Genomic DNA, 16816 nt, shown 5'->3' with positions numbered 1-16816 from the left:
TCATACCCATGTGGCATAGGGTAGCACCCATTAGATTCAGTGAGACATGCAGCTGGGGAACAGGAATCCTACAATAGTTAGAAGGGAGACGACAGACTGTTAAAAATACATTGTGCATATACACAAAATTCTCAGAGTAAATACAAAATATTTTATTTATCCGGGACCAGGTACCAATCACTGAGGTCTGTAGATGCAGTCCTATGGGTTCTGTGCCCAGGTCTCCTGCCACTGAGGCTAGGCTGAGTCCATGACTATGAGTAAGATACACCAGGTTTGCGAGTCTCGGTGATAAGATGTTATTTTTCAGTTATGCATGAATGTTGGAGAAAAACCAGTGAATCCGGACAGGTAATGAAGTGTACAGACAGCTGAGGATGGTCTGCACCAAGAGCTCGGCCTTCATCTCCTGTCCCTGCTCAGAGGCTCTGTCCTGCAGTCTGACCCACAGGCAGGGGCGGGCAGGTCGGAGGCCCCACCCCTACCTCTGCTCTCTTTTGCCACAGAGCCCCTGCTGCACACTGTCACCTCCGCTGTCACCTCTGTGCTCTGCTTCCCACTCGTCCTCTGCCTCGTGGGCATGACATTCCCACTCTGTGCTGCTGTCCTCGTCCTCATCCTCCTCACCCAAAAGGAAGCTTCTGGGAGAAGTGTCCTGGTGCTGCCGGGATCGGGCCTTCTTTCTCTTTCGGTACAAACGAGTTGGACCAGGTGCCTGCTCCCGCTCTGATGGTGGCACCAGGGTCATACATTGGAGCCCTCTCTCCTTCCTGCGTTTGTACTCCATTACTTGCTTGGTCAGGGCCTCGTGGTCAATCCCACACAGATGTGGCTGTGAGGTTGTTTCTGTGGGGTCACGTGGTGCCTGGGCATCAGTGTTCCTGTGAGAGAGGAGAAGCCTTCACACAGCCCAAACCAAGCTCCAAAGCACAGTGTAGGAGCAAATCATCTGCAAAGGACCCGTGCTACATCTCCCCTCTTCTGACCTTATCTGAGAGTGACAGATGTAGAAAGGTGATCCTGGACAGTGGCTCATGTGACCAGTGTGTGCATCTGAGCACAGTGGTATATCAGAAGCCACCCAGAACTATGCAGACATGTGCTGGACCCAGAGGCAGGTACCAAAAGGGCCATGTGGGCTAGTAGAGGCACAGACTGAGCGGCTGCTGGGCTTAAGCATCTGCCACAGGTAACAGAAAGATGTTCACATGGCTCACCTCAAACCATCCAAGTCATCCCTTTCATCTGGGGGTCCAAAGCCAGCCACTGCCAGTAATCGATCTACCTGAAAGGAGAGTACAGGGGATGGTAGGCTACAGCCCTTGGCCTCTGCTTCCATGGTACAGCGTCACTGCCTCGAACTCAGCCCAGCACAAGTCTCCTGGCTTCAGTTAACACCACTGCAGGCACCTTCTTAATGCAGTGATCCACCCCCTCGCTGTTCCAGTAACCTGTCCCAAGTTCTCTGACAACTGAGGCTCCCTGAGTTTGTAACATTAGGCAAGACTGTGAGGAAAATAGACACTGGCTGAATTACATAACTAACATTTACTGGTTTCTAAGGAGCTTTTGCAAAATAATTCCATTTGGCCACAGAATTTTGAGTGTTTGGGGACAGGAAGCCTCTAGTACAGCAAGAACAGATGTGAGATCGTCACAGTCTCAGCCACAGGAGCCCACTGTGGGGTCAAGAGGCCTGAGCCAAAAGCAGCAGCACTTGGGAGTCAGAGGCAGGGGAATCTCTGTGAATTCAAGGTCAGTCTGGTCTACATAGCAAGTTCTAGGCAATTCAGGGCTATACAATAAGTCCGTCTTAAAAATAAAGTAAACCAACTGAAAGATAAAATTTTACCCACTGAAGTTCAAGGACCATAAAAAAAGTATAAAAAGCTAGTTATAGCTTGGGCAGGGGAGGTGGCTCAGTGGGTAGAGGCACTTGCAGACAAGCCTGGTGACCTCGAGGGATCCAAAAACCATGGGAATAAACATTTTCAGTTCCCAGGAAACAAACCAGGCTCCTCAGAGGGAGCACTGACAATGGGCCATTGATCAGTGATGACCCTGACACAGGGAAGATAAGTCTGGAACTCAGCCAGCTCCTGAGACAGCTGGCTAGAGGAGATAACAAGGCTGAGTTGGTTTCTGAAATTCTCCAAGGTCTCACCAAATATAATGGAACTATCATAGCAACCAATCAAAATCGTACTAATGTCATTGCTGCATTTCTAGCCAATCATATTAGAGGTTACCTAACCGTCTGAAAAATTCCCCTATCCACACGTAAAAGGGGACCTGTGATCTCCTCTGATGATTGCCATTTTGATGAATGGTAGAACCGTGTATGCTAGTAATTTCTGCAGAATAAACGCTCTTTGTCTTGCATACTATTTGAGTCTGGGGTCTTCCTTCACCTATTCTCTGACCCTAACACCCCGAGTAGGATCCTCAGAACAGACATGGTAGAAGGGTGTCCTCTGACCTCAACACCCACTGTGCTGACTAGTTTTATACCAATTTGACATAGCTAGAGACATCTGGGAAGAGGAAGCTTCAACTGAGAAAATGTCCCTGTGGACACTTTCTGGCCGTGGGTAAGCCTGTGGAGCACTGTGGGCGAGCCCGTGGAGCACTTTCTTAATTAGGGATGATGTGGGAATGTTTAGCCCACTGTGGCAGCACCACCCCTGGGCTGGTGGTCCTTGGGTGTAAGGGAGCTAGCTGAGCGAGCCATGAGGAGGAGGGTGACACGCAACACTCCTACATGGTCCCTGCCTCCAGGTCACTGTCCTGTTGAGTTCCTACCCTGACTTCCTCACCAATGGACTATGAGATAGAACTGTAAGCTGAAGTAAGTTCTTCCCTCCCCACTTGCTTTTGGTCATGGTGCTTTGTCATAGCCATAGAAACCCTAATTAAGGCTCCCTCACACCAAAGTGAATAAACAGGGCTGGAGAGACGACTTGATGGTTCATAACACCGGCTGGTATTCCAGAGGATCTGGGTTCAATTCCCAGCACCCATGTACTAGTTCCTAGGATCAAATGCCCTTTTCTGGCCTCAGAAGGCAATATATGCATACATGCAGGCAAAACACCCATATTCATAAAAGTTTTTTTAAACTATTAAGTCAGCAAACAAACACACAAATAAAAGCTCATTCTGTTCAGACTCTTTTTTTTTTTTTTTTTTTTTTTTTTTTTGGTTTTTTGAGACAGGGTTTCTCTGTGTAGTCCTGGCTGTCCTGGAACTCACTCTGTAGACCAGGCTGGCCTCGAACTCAGAAATCCGCCTGCCTCTGCCTCCCAAGTGCTTGGATTAAAGATAAAAGCTCATTCTGGTATACATGAGATTTAAAAAAAAAAAAAGTTAATTACTGTAAAAACTCACCTCAGCCAGGACTATGTCTCTTTTGTCTTGAACAAACACGATGGGTGGAACATTTCTTAGGGTTTGCTGAGATATCAGAAGATGCCTGAGGAGAGAGCTCATGACATTTAGTGGAGAGGAGCAAAACACAAACTACATCAGACTCACAAATTTACCAGGCAATAAGGGAGACTTGCTTGTTGGGAGCCAAAGTGAGCATGTCCATATCCGCCATTCCAAGATGGCGCAGACTTCGTGTCCTCCCCACTGGTAAACAATTAACTGCGCAGCTGCAAAGGCAGAAAGCCCGCCAAAGTCACTGGCCAATCCCGAGGCGTAATATTGGGTGATGAGTGAACAGCCAATCAGAAGTGAATACGTCACTCTAGGGTGTATTTAAGCTGGGCCTCTTCCTGTCTTCAGCCCTTCCGCATCTTTCCATGTTTGCTGATACAGATTAAAGCCTCGCTGTGGTGATACCCGAATATTGCCTCTCGTGTCCTTGTTCGCTGGCGGAGGGGACACGGGAGGTGCGCGCAACACTTGCTCACTATGGAGGCAGAGGGGGAAGGATGCAAATGAAGGGGGGAGGGGAAGCAAAGCTTTGGTGAATCCTTTTCTAAACTGTCTCATCATATAGGACGCACCATACCATAGCTGGTCTTCACTCTCCCAAGGCGACTGAGGCCTAAGGAAGAAGTAGTTTGAATTGAAATCACAGCATCCTGAAAGGACTCCAACCTGACATCCCTGCATGCTAGACATGAAAGATTTTGGTACAGCTCAGTAATGTGATACAGACCAGACAAATGAGGTCTAGGCCCTGCAATCCCTTGAAGCTTTGACACCAAATTTTGGGCAATCACAATAGTCTCAAAGATGCATTTCACTCTGTTAACTTTCCTTTGATCCTTCTTTGCTGACTGCAGACTCTCTCTACGGAAGTGGATGCCCAGTGAACCTCATACAGAACATGAGACAGTATCCAGACAGACAAACAGACATGCTGGACGAGCCCCAAACATGGGTTCGCAGCACAGGCTTCTTCCTGAAATGGAGTAATATATGAAGGGAGGGCAAGAGCTACAGGGAGAAGTGGGAGGTCTGTGGAGACATCTGGCTCTGAGGTGCTGAGACACATGGCCAGATGGATTTCTGCCTGCCTGCCTGCCTTCCTTCCTTTTTCTTCCAACTGAATAAATGGAGTGTACTGGCTGGTTTTGTGTCAGTGTGACACAAGGTAGAGTCATCAAAGAGGAAGGAGCTTCAAGTTTAGGAAATGTCTCCAGGAGATCCAGCTATAGGACATTTTTCCAATTAGAGGTCAGTAGGAGAGGGGCCAGCCCATTGTGGGTGGTGGTCCAGGGTTCTATAAGAAAGCAGGCTGAGCAAGCCATGAGGAGCATGCAGCACCCTCCAAGGCCTCTGCATCAGCTCCTGCCTCAGGTTCCAGCCCTGTCTAAGTTCCTGTCCTGACTTCCTTCAAGGATGAACAGTGATGTGGGAGTGTAAGCCAAATAAGCCCTTTCCTCCCAACTGGCTTTTGGTCATGGAGATTCATCACAGTAACAGACACCTTACTAAGACACTGAATAACTGCATTGTGTCCAAGCAGCTCATTCTTTTTCAAACCTTTGGGTCTCACGACACTTTACAATTGTAAGAAGTTACTGAGAATGACTAACAGATTTTGTTGATGTTGTTCTATGTCTACTCCACTGGAAATTAAACCTGAGAAACTTAAAAATGACATATTTTAAAAGTCATTTAAAACAGTAAGCCTACTAACTGCAGACACATATACTTTTCATGAACAAATGACTTGATGTGTTGAGAACAGTGTCCTGGTCTGTGTGTGTGCACAGTTCTGAGGACCAGCTCAGCCGAAGGACAGCCAGTGCTTCACTTGGCACTTACTTCCTGTTGCTATTCTTGCTGATACACAAGAAGCAGTGGCCTCACACAGATAAGAAACCGAGGACAGGAAATGTATTACAGTCCTTAGGAAAGTATGTGTCATTCTGACCTCCATGCACCCGAGCACAATCCAGTACCACATCACAGTGCATTAGGTCTGCCAGGTTAGCCAACCTGCCCTCCCTGTGGTCGTACCATCTTGTATGCTGGTCGAGTGGTTGACACTATCAAACCCTGCACAGTACTGCATGGCACTTGTAAAGTCATGATCCCACAAGAACATACTTAAAAGTTTCCCAGGCTATCAAGTTCACACATTTCAGGCTCAACTACTCAGATTCTCTAAGGGTAAATTTTGCTACCAGCACTGGGCATGACCAGCTAGCTGTCTGCTCTGTAGTGGTTCACTTGTGCATTCTTCAGAGATGTCTTCCTAGACCCTACACTTGAGCAGCTGTGGGCATTCTCTCACCTAGGGAGTACCCTAGGGAGGACTATGCCTCAGCAGACATTAGAGACCTGCCTGTCCTTCCCACCAAAGGCCAACATTTACAATGGTGTATTGTTACTCTTTTCCTTGTTCATCCAGGATGCTTTTAGGTAAATGAGGTACTGTGCATCTCAGAAGCTTGAGCAGCAGTGGGATAAAGAGCCAGCTTTAACACAGTCAAAGCAGTTCTTGCCTCACAGAACCCTGAAGCCCCTGTGGAGCCCCACGAGACTTTTGAGAAATCTGATTAGATTAAGTCTTACAGGAAAATGCAATTTATACTGTAAGAATCAAGGAGATGCTTCCAAGATTTTCCTGAAAAGCGAAAGTCCTCAATGAGAAATTGTAAAGTTTACCTACAGGCAAACAGCCAAGGCACTTAAGGTTCAGGCAGAAGGTGGTACTCGGAAGCAAACCCCATCACCTCATGTAGGCGGCGCTCCTCTGAAGAACGGCCTCAGTGTGCCTGTTCTGCTCCGCAGAGACACCTGTCTTCCAGTACACTCGGCAGGCTGAGAAGTCTGAAGTCACAGAGACCTGAAATGCCCCCCAGCGCTCGTCACTTTCGGTTTAGTGTGCACAGGTCACGCAGTCTGCTGGGATAGCAACTACAGCTTCTTCTGACCCTTGCACCTTATTCTGGTGATGCCAGCCAGAGAGCACAGCATTCATGGAGGGGAAGTCGGGTCACAGACACCCACACTCATCTCCCTTCTCTCAGCTCAACCCCACATACCCCATAGCACTGCTCAAAGCCCCTTCTAGGAAAGGTGGAGGGCCCCTCGATATCTTTATAAACACCAAGGCCCTGTGGAGACCTCACCACAGTCCCAAGCTGCTTCTGGTGCTTTGGCTCCTCACACTGGCTGACACTAAGTAGTCACAGGTCCCTCACCCAGGGAGAATAAACAGGCAGAGCTGCCTGTGCACCTTGACCCACAACTGAAACCAGACTTGGCACCTCTGAAGCCCCAAACCAAGACCTCAGGTGAGGGCTTCATGCAAGACTAAGCTTGTGCCCTCCTGCCCCCACCCTGACCTCTGCTCACCTTGGAGAGCTCCACATTCAGGTCATAGACCTCCTGGCTCACTTCAGGAGTGCACAGCAGCTCTGTCAGTGATTTGTAGAGAATGCCATTCAGGACTCGCAGGCGTACACTGTCTTCCTTCCTAGTCTTCTTTAAGGTGTTCTTCGTGAGGAACTCATACTTGGACGTCTTGGGAGTCAAGTGAGAGCCCAGGGATGGGCTTTCATACCAAAACTTCTTTCTGTATCAAGAAAACAAAAATTAGGTTGGGAGGGGGAGGCTGGAGAAATAGTTCAGTGGTTAACAACACTAATTAGTCTTTCAGGGGACCTGGGTTCAGTCCCAGCACCCACATGGTATCTCACAATCACTGTTCCAGGGAATCTGACAAACTCTTCAGACCTCCACAGATACCAGGCTTGCACCCCTTGCACATAACAACTTGTAGGCAAATACTCATACACATACAGAAATCTTTTGTTTGTCTGGCCTTGAACTCAAGAGATTGCCTGCCTTTGCCAGATTGCCTGCCTTTGCCTCCGAGTGTTGGGAGTAAAGACATGTGCCACCACCGCTTTAAAACTTCAGATACTTCAATCAAGCGGTGGTAGTGCGCACCTTTAAATACAGCACTCAAGATGGAGAGGCAGGTGGATCTCTGTGAGTCAGAGGCCAGTCTGTCTGCTCTACAGAATAAGTTTCAACACATTCAGAGCTGAACTGTCTTGAACACACACACACACACACACACACACACACACACACACTGGGTGGGGAGAGAGGGGAGAGTGAAAAAAACTCATACACATACACATAAAATTTAAAAAGAGATAGGGACTCTTTTTTTAAAAAAATTAAATGAGAGAGCTATGTTAAGTTAAAGAAAGTTTTGCATAAACTACAAAACACAGTGACACTTCAAGTATAGGGTGACTCCACTGGACACAGAAGTGTGCTAATGGGATTCTAACAACTACTCAAGTTTAGTGGAAAACAACATGGCTGTGGGGAAGGGACAGAGGACACTTAATTCAACCCTGTAATTTTGACTTGTGTCTCTCTACAGTGGAAGGACTGACAGGCCAGGCCTTTAAATTTTATCTCCAAATTTCAGGAAAGTGCTATCCCTCGTTGGCCATTCATCAAGATAAAAGTTGATGGCTCTGGTGTGCTTCACTGAACACTTGGAAAACTGAAGGAAGCCTCATTCTCACTATTAGAACAGGAGCGAGTTCCAGGAGAGCAGGGAAAGAGGACGAATGCCCAGATAAGTACAAAATGCATATCACTAGAGGGACCAAAGGCCAAATACAACAATAAAAGTGAGCGCACCCGGATCCCAGACCATTTTTTCCAGCACCTCACAGTAACCTGGGCTCCCCATAACTAGTAACATAAGCCAGTAACCACAAGTCCACAGTGATGAATGAATTAATGAGGGGGACATCACCCACAAAGAATTCCAAATAACCCATGGCCATTAATTCTTCACCTCTTAAGGTCAGGGGCTTGACATATCAGCTTCCTACCAAAAATGACAAAAGGGACAGCTGACCCCCAGAACCTGGCTATAGACACCCCTCAATAAGACAAGATAAAATGGTAGGAAGCTCAGGGCTGTATACAGCAGTAAGACAAATAAAATGGTGCTTTTCCTCTGTTTCTTTCTCCCCAAGTCCACAACCCACATATAACCATGAAGAAAATATCAAATCCCAGCAGTATGTGAGCACACGACCACACAACCTCCAACCAGGATTCTCCAGAAAAGTTACAGCTGTCAAACAGAGAAAGCCTGAGCTACCGTGTCTGGATAGGAAAAGACGACATTAAGGATGACACATTAAGTTCTCATAGAGGCTCTAAGGCCAGTCTCAGAACTATGCACTTCTTCATAAACCTAAAACCACCTGTAAAATCATTTGTTAAAACAAACCCCCCAAAATATAAACTGGCTTACCACACTTAGTAGATTCTAAGAAGCTGTGGAAATAAAAAAAATAAAATAAAACCATATATTTTTTTTTTCTTGTCTTGTTTTTGGAGACAGAGCTTCTCTGCTTGACCCTGACTATCCTAGAACTCATGCTGTAGACCAGACTGGCCTTGAACTCAGATCAGAGACCCGCCTGTCTCTGCCTCTCAAGTGCTGAGATTAAAGGCCTATGCAGCCACTGTCCAGCGAAAGCAGAGTATCTTATATCTTTATTACTAAAAATATCTAAGACAAATTTTATGCACTGTGAGGTTTCAGTAGGCTTAGCACTGTACAAAAATAAACTTCAAGTGTGATGGGAACGTGGAAACTGTCAAAGTTCAAACTGCAGGTGATCTGCCAATAACCATCTTCTAACACGAACAGACATCTGTCCCCATGGTCCCGGCCCAACCCCTCGTGGACATCCGTTCCCTGTAGAAACCGCCTCCATCCAACCGTGCACCAGGAGACCAGGCCCGCAGCGGATCCTGGTCGGTGCATACCTGGTTTTCGAAGCAAATTTCTTGAGCAAGTTCTTGCTGCCGCAGGAGGCGGCCGAGGTGTGCAGGGCCGGCGCACGGCCGGGAAGAAGCGCGGCCCTGTGGCTGCCCCGCAGAGCCTGCAGCCCCGCGCAGGAGCCTCTCAGCCCGGCAACGCCGGCCCACATGCCTCCGAGCGCGGGGCCCGCAAGCACGAGTCGGAGCAGGACCGATCGGCTTGTAAGCCTTGGACTATCGAAGACGCGACCTGGCAACAAGAAGCCCAGGGCCACGTGTGGGCGGGGCTAACCCGACATGTGGGCGGGGCTGCGGCGCCGAGTTATGACTCTTGTGGGCGGGGCGCCAACAGTGGGCTGTGTGGTCAGGGACTCAAACCAACCGGTTTTTTAATTTTTAGTCGTACAGTTATTTTATTATTTACTTATGTAAATGCGTGTGTGTGTCATCCGCACATAAATGCAGGTGGCTCCGGAAGCCAGACGAGAGCGTGGAATGCTTGGAGCCGGAGTTAGAGAGTTGAGAACTGCCTGATGGACTCCTGGAAACCCAGCACTCTGGAAGAGCAGCCGAGTGCTCTCAACAGCTTAGCCATCTCTTCAGCCCCACCCAGCTTATTTTAAAGCCAGCCCATGGTGCCCATACTGTAGTGGTCATTTCAAAAAGCTAGAAGGGTGTTTTGATCGTTTCACCACTAAAGAGGGAACAACTGTTTGAGGAGACAGTTAAGCTTAACATGACTGAAACGTGTGGTGGTCATCAATATAATACTGTCTCTGCTTTGATGTTTTAGTTTTAAGATTATTTAAAAGTGAAAGACCAGAGTAGAGGGCAGAAAAAGAATTAAGAAGGCTCTGCATCCAAGCACTTTGGGTGAGGAGACCGAGGGGAAACGGGCCTAACTTCACTCTGCCTGCAGTCTCCCGAGGACTCTTGTTCTTACTAGCGTTAGTTTTCCTGCTCTGCCTTTTCCCTGTAGTATTTCCACGCTTCAACTCAAATAAACAGCATTTCATCACTGAGGAGAAAATTTAGTCCAGGGATGTACATGTCAGATTTTAACAAGACGGAAGGTGACATGGTCCACTGGAAATCAGTAGCTCTAGCCCAGAGTGTTCACCCAAATTCAAACTAAAAACTAAGCGTAGCATTTTCATCTAAAGCTGCTGTCTGCAGGCTGAGCTTTTGTAGTCGGTTGTTAAGGACAATAACCTATTCTTTCAGCTGTTGCTCCAGGTCATTCTGTTCCAGGTAGCAAGGGAAGTCATGCTATACTCAGTACAAGCACTGCTTTAAGTAAATCACACACACAAAGCGATGAACCAGAATCTAATAATCAAATAACTGGTGTTTTGTACCTTACTGTATTTCAGTAGGGTGTTAACGATTCAGAATAACACTGGTGTCTTCCCACATTAGACAGTGTGCCTGTTGCTGACTGTCAGCACATTGAAAAACAGCCACGAACAGGCCTAGGAACAGAGAAACTGGCTTTGTCCTGTCTGTGGTATTTGAATCCACGGAAAAAGACCAAAGAGAGACTCGATCCAAATTCTGATTAAATGAATTTATTCTTACTGTTAACAGAAGGACAGCAGCCTTAGAGCCACACAGCATGCTGTGTAGAAGTGGGGTTAAGGTGGGGTTTTAAAGATGAACCTCAGAAAGGTGTTCTTTACAATCATACATGATATCCACACCTGGGCAGGAAAACTATTTTGCTTTCCTCAGTTGTTTTTTTTTTTTCTTTCCCACTATGTAGTAATAAAACAACCATTTCTCTGAGCAATAGTGGTGCACATCTTTAACCCCAGCATGCTGGAGGCAGAGACAGGTGGATCTCTGAGTTTGAAGCCAGCCTTGTCTATGGTGCGAGTTTCAGGCCAGCCAGGGCTACACAGAGAAACCCTGTCTCAAAACAAGCAAGCAAGCAAGCAAGCAAACAAACAAACAAAGACCATTCCATCCCTTCCCCACAGCAGTGAGCAAATTTTACAGAGGCAAAGGCAGTTGTTGATGCCTCATAGTTCATTGTCCTGTTCTTCTCTCACATGCAGTCTACTAGGAGCTCCCAGGCAACCCAGAGTAAAAGGTCTTAAGGGGATGCCTGGCTCCATAGTAAGGGTCTTTAGCCATCACGGGGGACCTGTGCAAATTATTACTCAGGTCTGAACACTCTAATGACTGAGATAGAGCACTTCATTTCTGGGCAGGCAAAAACACAGTGCCATCTAGTTAGGGCTGGCTGTCACATCCCCACAGTCCAAACTAATTTGGAACACCCCCCCCCCCAAACCATGCCAATGGGCATGTATCAACATTTGCCCATAGTAATGTATGGTAGATAAGTGAGTGTTGGTTCTGTGGGAGAGGCATAGAACATACCTGTAGCCATTTGCGCTGGCTCGTTTGTGTAATCCCAATAGTTGGAAGACTGAGGTAAGAGGATTCCTTTAAGGGCCACTCTGAGCTACAGACTTAAGATCTCAAAAAAAAAAATCCTTTGCAAATCTTAATAGCTTATTCAGAGATGAAACAAAATTCTATTGTGGGCATGCTGGCACATGCTATTCCTCTTCCATATAAATATACCACATGGATATTGGTGACCAACTGTATTGGGAGTTTGAGATAAAATTTCAGTCTCAAGATAGATCAGTGAAAAATGACTGGAAAATGGATTTAGTTAAATTCTACACTAAATTGTTCCATCTAAACTTACCATCTGCTGGGCGGTGGTGGCGCACGCCTTTAATCCCAGCACCTGGGAGGCAGAGGCAGGCAGATTTCTGAGTTCCAGGCCAGCCTGGTCTACAGAGTGAGTTCCAGGATAGCCAGGATAGACAGAGAAACCCTGTCTTGAAAAAACCAAATAAATAAATAAATAAATAAATAAATAAATAAATAAATAAAATAAACTTACCATCTAGTATAAATACAAGGAGATCAAAAGATAACTTTTGATTAAACTTGCTCAAAAGTACAAAAATGAACACAGGGCATGATGACCTGACACACACCTGTGGTCCTCTTGGGAAAGGGGGCTAAGGGTTTGCTTTATGATGGGCACGTACATACTGCTTCTGCTAAAAAGCACTAACTTGTTTCCTGGGCCCACAAGGTAACACAAAGCAGGATGAAGGCCTGCCTGGCATCTCTCTTTTGTCATTTTACATTTTACCTTTCTCTCTTTTGTCTTAAAACTGTGGGCCAGGCTCCTGCCTAACTCTGTATGTAAGTAAGCACACGGGTCACTCCAAGAGTATCTATCTAAAAGTCGGTGCGACTTAGCCTGCCCTCCTCCTTCAAGACTGAGGTACAAAATAAGAGGAACTGAGGCATTTTACTGTCAATATTTGAGGTGACCTATTCCAGCCCCCCTGAAGGTCACCTAAAAGACTCGAGTCATTGTCCTAAGCCTGATGATGAAAATGATACAGGTGGCAATAACATTGATACCAAAACTCCAAGAGCCATCTGCAAAGCAGCCATTGTGATACACTATGCCAGAAACAGAAGGGAAGGCTATATCTTCCCACAATGCTGGAACGTACTGACCAACAGCAGGTCCACAGCCATGTTGGTGTTGTTCAGTCTTTACCAATCACTCATCATTTCCTACTGCTTATTGCCAAGCACAGGTTCTTTTACTCCAACCTTAATAATATTAACTCTTCAATCACACATTATATCACACACATGCACGCACGTGTGTGTGTGTGTGTGTGTGTGTGTGTGTGTGTGTGTGTGTGTGAGGGGGCGGTAATAAAGGCGACAAAAGTTTTAAAGAGATTCCAGAGTTCAACCAGGCCTTACTGAAGACAGAAGCAGATAGCTAATGCAGATAGGGAGAGTCACTGCAAGTGTTTATAAAATATAAGAAACCCAGTTATGGATCTGCTGGAATTTCAGAGCTGAGCTGCAGGGTCTCAGATATGAACGTTAGAGCTGATCTGAAGATTAGAGCTGAGCCGCAGAGACATTGGACTGTGGAAGGCAAGACACAGAATAATAGAGGCAACCTACAAGGCTGGTGTCCAGCAGGAGGACGGAGGATCACAGTTGGAGTGGGTCCCATCAAGCAAAGTCACTCATGCTGCTCTCACAGCATGTGACGCAGGGAGTCAAAGCTCTTTGCCTTTTGACACCTTGATGAATGGATCTTCCAATGACATGCTGGGTGGGGCTGTAGCCATTGTTATCATGGTTGCAGATGTCCTTTTTGTTACGGGGCTCAATTCAGGAGTATTGCACACTGGTTCTTGGGCCTGGTTTTTCCGAGACTGTTTTAATATGCCGCTGTGCCCATATGTCACCCATTTTCTTTCATAACTTTGCATCCAATCTCTTTTTCTAGTTATAGAAGTGTCATTTATTAGTCTTTGCTTTATAGTTGATGCCAGATAGTTTTTAGGTATCTTTGTGCACAAATAAGATTCAAAGTCTATCCGGCCTTTCTTTATTTGCACTCAAATGGCATCATCTGGGCAAACCCTGGCCTTAATCATTGTTTTACACAAGATGAAGTAGTTTAGAGGAAACCACCACCCCATACAGTACAAGGTATGTAACGAGTTGAGGACATTTGGGTCTTGGCTGTGCTTTGAAGCACTTGCCAACAATGCTGGGCCAGGGATTAGACTTGGGCATCCTTCCGCAGAGGTGACAGGCCTCCAAGAGAGCTAGACAGACTTGAGAAAGCAGGTAAGCATGACCATATACAGAAAGGAGAGGACACCAAGAAAACAAGGTTCTCTAACCCATGAGCAAAGCTCGTATAAACTCACAGAGACTGAGGTAGCATGCAGAGCCTGCACGGGTCTGGTGTGCACCAGGCCCTGCAGCATGCAGAGCCTGCACGGGTCTGGTGTGCATCAGGCCCTGCAGCATGCAGAGCCTGCACGGGTCTGGTCTGCACCAGGCCCTGCAGCATGCAGAGCCTGCACGGGTCTGGTGTGCACCAGGCCCTGCAGCATGCAGAGCCTGCACGGGTCTGGTGTGCACCAGGCCCTGCAGCATGCAGAGCCTGCACCGGTCTGGTCTGCACCAGGCCCTGCAGCATGCAGAGCCTGCACGGGTCTGGTCTGCACCAGGCCCTGCAGCATGCAGAGCCTGCACGGGTCTGGTCTGCACCAGGCCCTGCAGCATGCAGAGCCTGCATGGGTCTGGTCTGCACCAGGTCCTCTGCATATGTATTACGGTGTGCTTCCACTTTAGTGTTTTTATGGGATTCCTGAATCTGTGAACAAGTGAGTCTCTGATCCTTGTGCCTTCTCTTGGGATCTTTTCCTTTTGCTCATTTTTTCATGTCCAGCTTCAATGTGACTGTTTTTGTTTTACCTTATGTGTTATTTTGTTACATGTTATCTCTTAGAAGCCCGTTCTTTTCTAATGAGAGTCAGAAAGAAGAAAGGGCGTAGATCCTGATGGGACGGAGGTGGGGAGGAAGAGGGAAGAATAAAGGGAGAGGAAACTGTAATCAAGATATAGAATGTGAGAAAAGAATCTATTTTTTAAGAAAGAGGGAGTAGCTGGGCAGTGGTGGCACACGCCCTTTAATCCTAGCACTTGGGAGGCAAAGACAGGCAGATTTCTGAGTTCGAGGTCAGCCTGGTCTACAGACTGAGTTCCAGGACAGCCAGGGCTACACAGAGAAACCCTGTTTGGAAAAGCCAAAAAAAAAAAAAAAAAAAAAAAGAAAGAAAGAAAAAAAGAGGGAGGAACCTAAATGAAGAAATGATACAGATGCTGTATCTGTGTAACTGAATATTAAAAGGCAATAAGAGGAAATACTGGTGTATGGAACTTTAGTACATGATGCAATCTAGACTTAAACCAGTGTCTTAGTTTGGGTTTTACTGCTGTGAACAGACACCATGACCAAGGCAACTCTTATAAGGACAATATTTAATTGGGGCTGGCTTGCAGGTTCAGTCCATAATCATCAAGGCAGGAACATGTCAGCATCCAAGCAAGCATGATGCAGGAGGAGCTGAGAGTTCTACATCTTCATCTGAAGGCTGCTAGCAGAATACTGGCTTCCAGGCAGCTAGCTAGGGTGAGGGTCTTAAAGCCCATGATCACAATGACACACCTACTCCAATAAGGCCACACTTCATCAGGACCACACCTGGAAATAGTGCCATTCCCCTGGCCAAGCATATACAAATCATCAAAACCAGATAGGCAGGACTGAATGTAATTCCATTTATTGAAATGTCTAAAATAGGTCTATCTACAAGCAAAATATAGACTGGTGATTGCCATAAGCTGCAGGGATATGAAAATGGGAAACAATTCTTGTTCCCAGAATGACCTTTTCCCTAGAAATTGATTGTAGTCTCAGTTCCAATTCTCTGACCTTACCTGGTTGATATTTAGAATATATGTATGGTATATGTCAGTAAATAATATTTTTATATTATTTAAAATATTTTAAAATTATTTTTATTTATTTTTGAGATAGGATCTTTTATACTTCTGACTGGCCTCAAACATACTATGTAGCACAAGCATGGAGTTGAACTTAAGAAAAAAAGATTTATGTGAATGAATATTTTGCCTGCACGTATGCGTAAATGCACTGTTGAGAGCCTTATGTCTGTAAAGACTAGAAGAGTATGCTGAATTCCCCTGGAACTGAACTGGAGTTATGGACGTTTGTCTGCTGATATATGGGTGCTGAAAATCGAATCTGGGTCTTGTTTTGTGTGCATTGGTGCTTTACCTGCATGCATGTCTGTGTAAGGGGGTCAGATCTCGGAATTACAGACAGCCACCACGTGGGTGCTGGGAATTGAACCCGGGTCCTCTGGAACTGCTGAGCCAACTCTCTAGCCCCAGAACCTGGGTCTTCATCAAGAATCACAAGTGCTTTTTAATTTGGAGTCCTCTCTCCAGCCCCTGCTTTTTAATTTCTAACTTTTACACACAAGTATACACACATATATAGTAAAGGAGATCGTTTCTACTTCTAAGAAGATGGTTCAGGAACACTGCAACAATGGTGTTGTAGGGAAAAAATGTGCTCAACTACCAACTGTGGAACATTATGGGGGAAGAGGAATGGAACTGTGAAAGAGAAATTAGGAGGCTAATGGCTGAAGCCAAGGAGGTCTCTCTGACCTCTGGGTTAAGGTACAGGTCCCAAAACTTAATTATATCCCAGAGTTTCTGGTGACGCTGAAAGATAGTTTATAGAAGAATGCATAAATAGGCCTATGGAAAAGGTCAGTAGCATGGCTGAAGTTTGGTCAAAGACTTGTCATTTCTCAGCACAATAAAAAAGTATAAATATAGAGGCAAACCACCACCCCACAACACTAGGCACGTTACGAGATCGGGACGCTTGGGTCTCGACCATGCTTTGGAGCACTTTCTAACGAGGCTGGGCCCGAGGTTAGGTTCGGGCATCCCTTGGCAGAGGTACCTAGCCGCCAGGAAGGCGAGCATGATGCAATCGGGGACGGCTCGTTCTACCCAGGCCCAGCTCGCTTGGCGGCAACCAGGGGACCAAGAGGCCTCCCGGGTCCTCCCCCGC

At 46.5% G+C, this 16816-nt stretch overlaps 1 protein-coding gene across 1 annotated transcript; it reads right to left on the bottom strand.

Annotated features, from left to right (window-relative positions):
* Positions 1-128: 128 nt before the first annotated feature.
* Positions 129-9570, bottom strand: Rbfa (ribosome binding factor A). Its single transcript, XM_034518660.2, has 6 exons — positions 9283-9570; positions 6823-7042; positions 6198-6310; positions 3388-3472; positions 1218-1285; positions 129-881 (listed from the first exon to the last, which is right to left on the bottom strand). The coding sequence occupies exons 1-6, from the start codon at positions 9444-9446 to the stop codon at positions 482-484; spliced, it is 1050 nt and encodes a 349-aa protein (XP_034374551.1). The 5' UTR covers positions 9447-9570; the 3' UTR covers positions 129-481.
* Positions 9571-16816: the final 7246 nt, after the last annotated feature.

This window comes from Arvicanthis niloticus, chromosome 14 (genome assembly GCF_011762505.2).
Source record: "Arvicanthis niloticus isolate mArvNil1 chromosome 14, mArvNil1.pat.X, whole genome shotgun sequence".
Taxonomy (NCBI): domain Eukaryota; kingdom Metazoa; phylum Chordata; class Mammalia; order Rodentia; family Muridae; genus Arvicanthis; species Arvicanthis niloticus.
This window is presented reverse-complemented; position numbering and strand designations above follow the sequence as displayed.

What these genes read in the sequence shown, in the direction of transcription:
- Rbfa (XM_034518660.2), bottom strand. Translation starts at nt 9,446, where the DNA reads ATGTGGGCCGGCGTTGCCGGGCTGAGAGGCTCCTGCGCGGGGCTGCAG. An exon ending in TGAATGTGGAGCTCTCCAAG is followed by an intron (nt 6,311 to 6,822) that starts GTGAGCAGAGGT and finishes GGGGCATTTCAG; the next exon opens with GTCTCTGTGACTTCAGACTT. An exon ending in AGGAGCGCCGCCTACATGAG is followed by an intron (nt 3,473 to 6,197) that starts GTGATGGGGTTT and finishes CTCTCTCCTCAG; the next exon opens with GCATCTTCTGATATCTCAGC.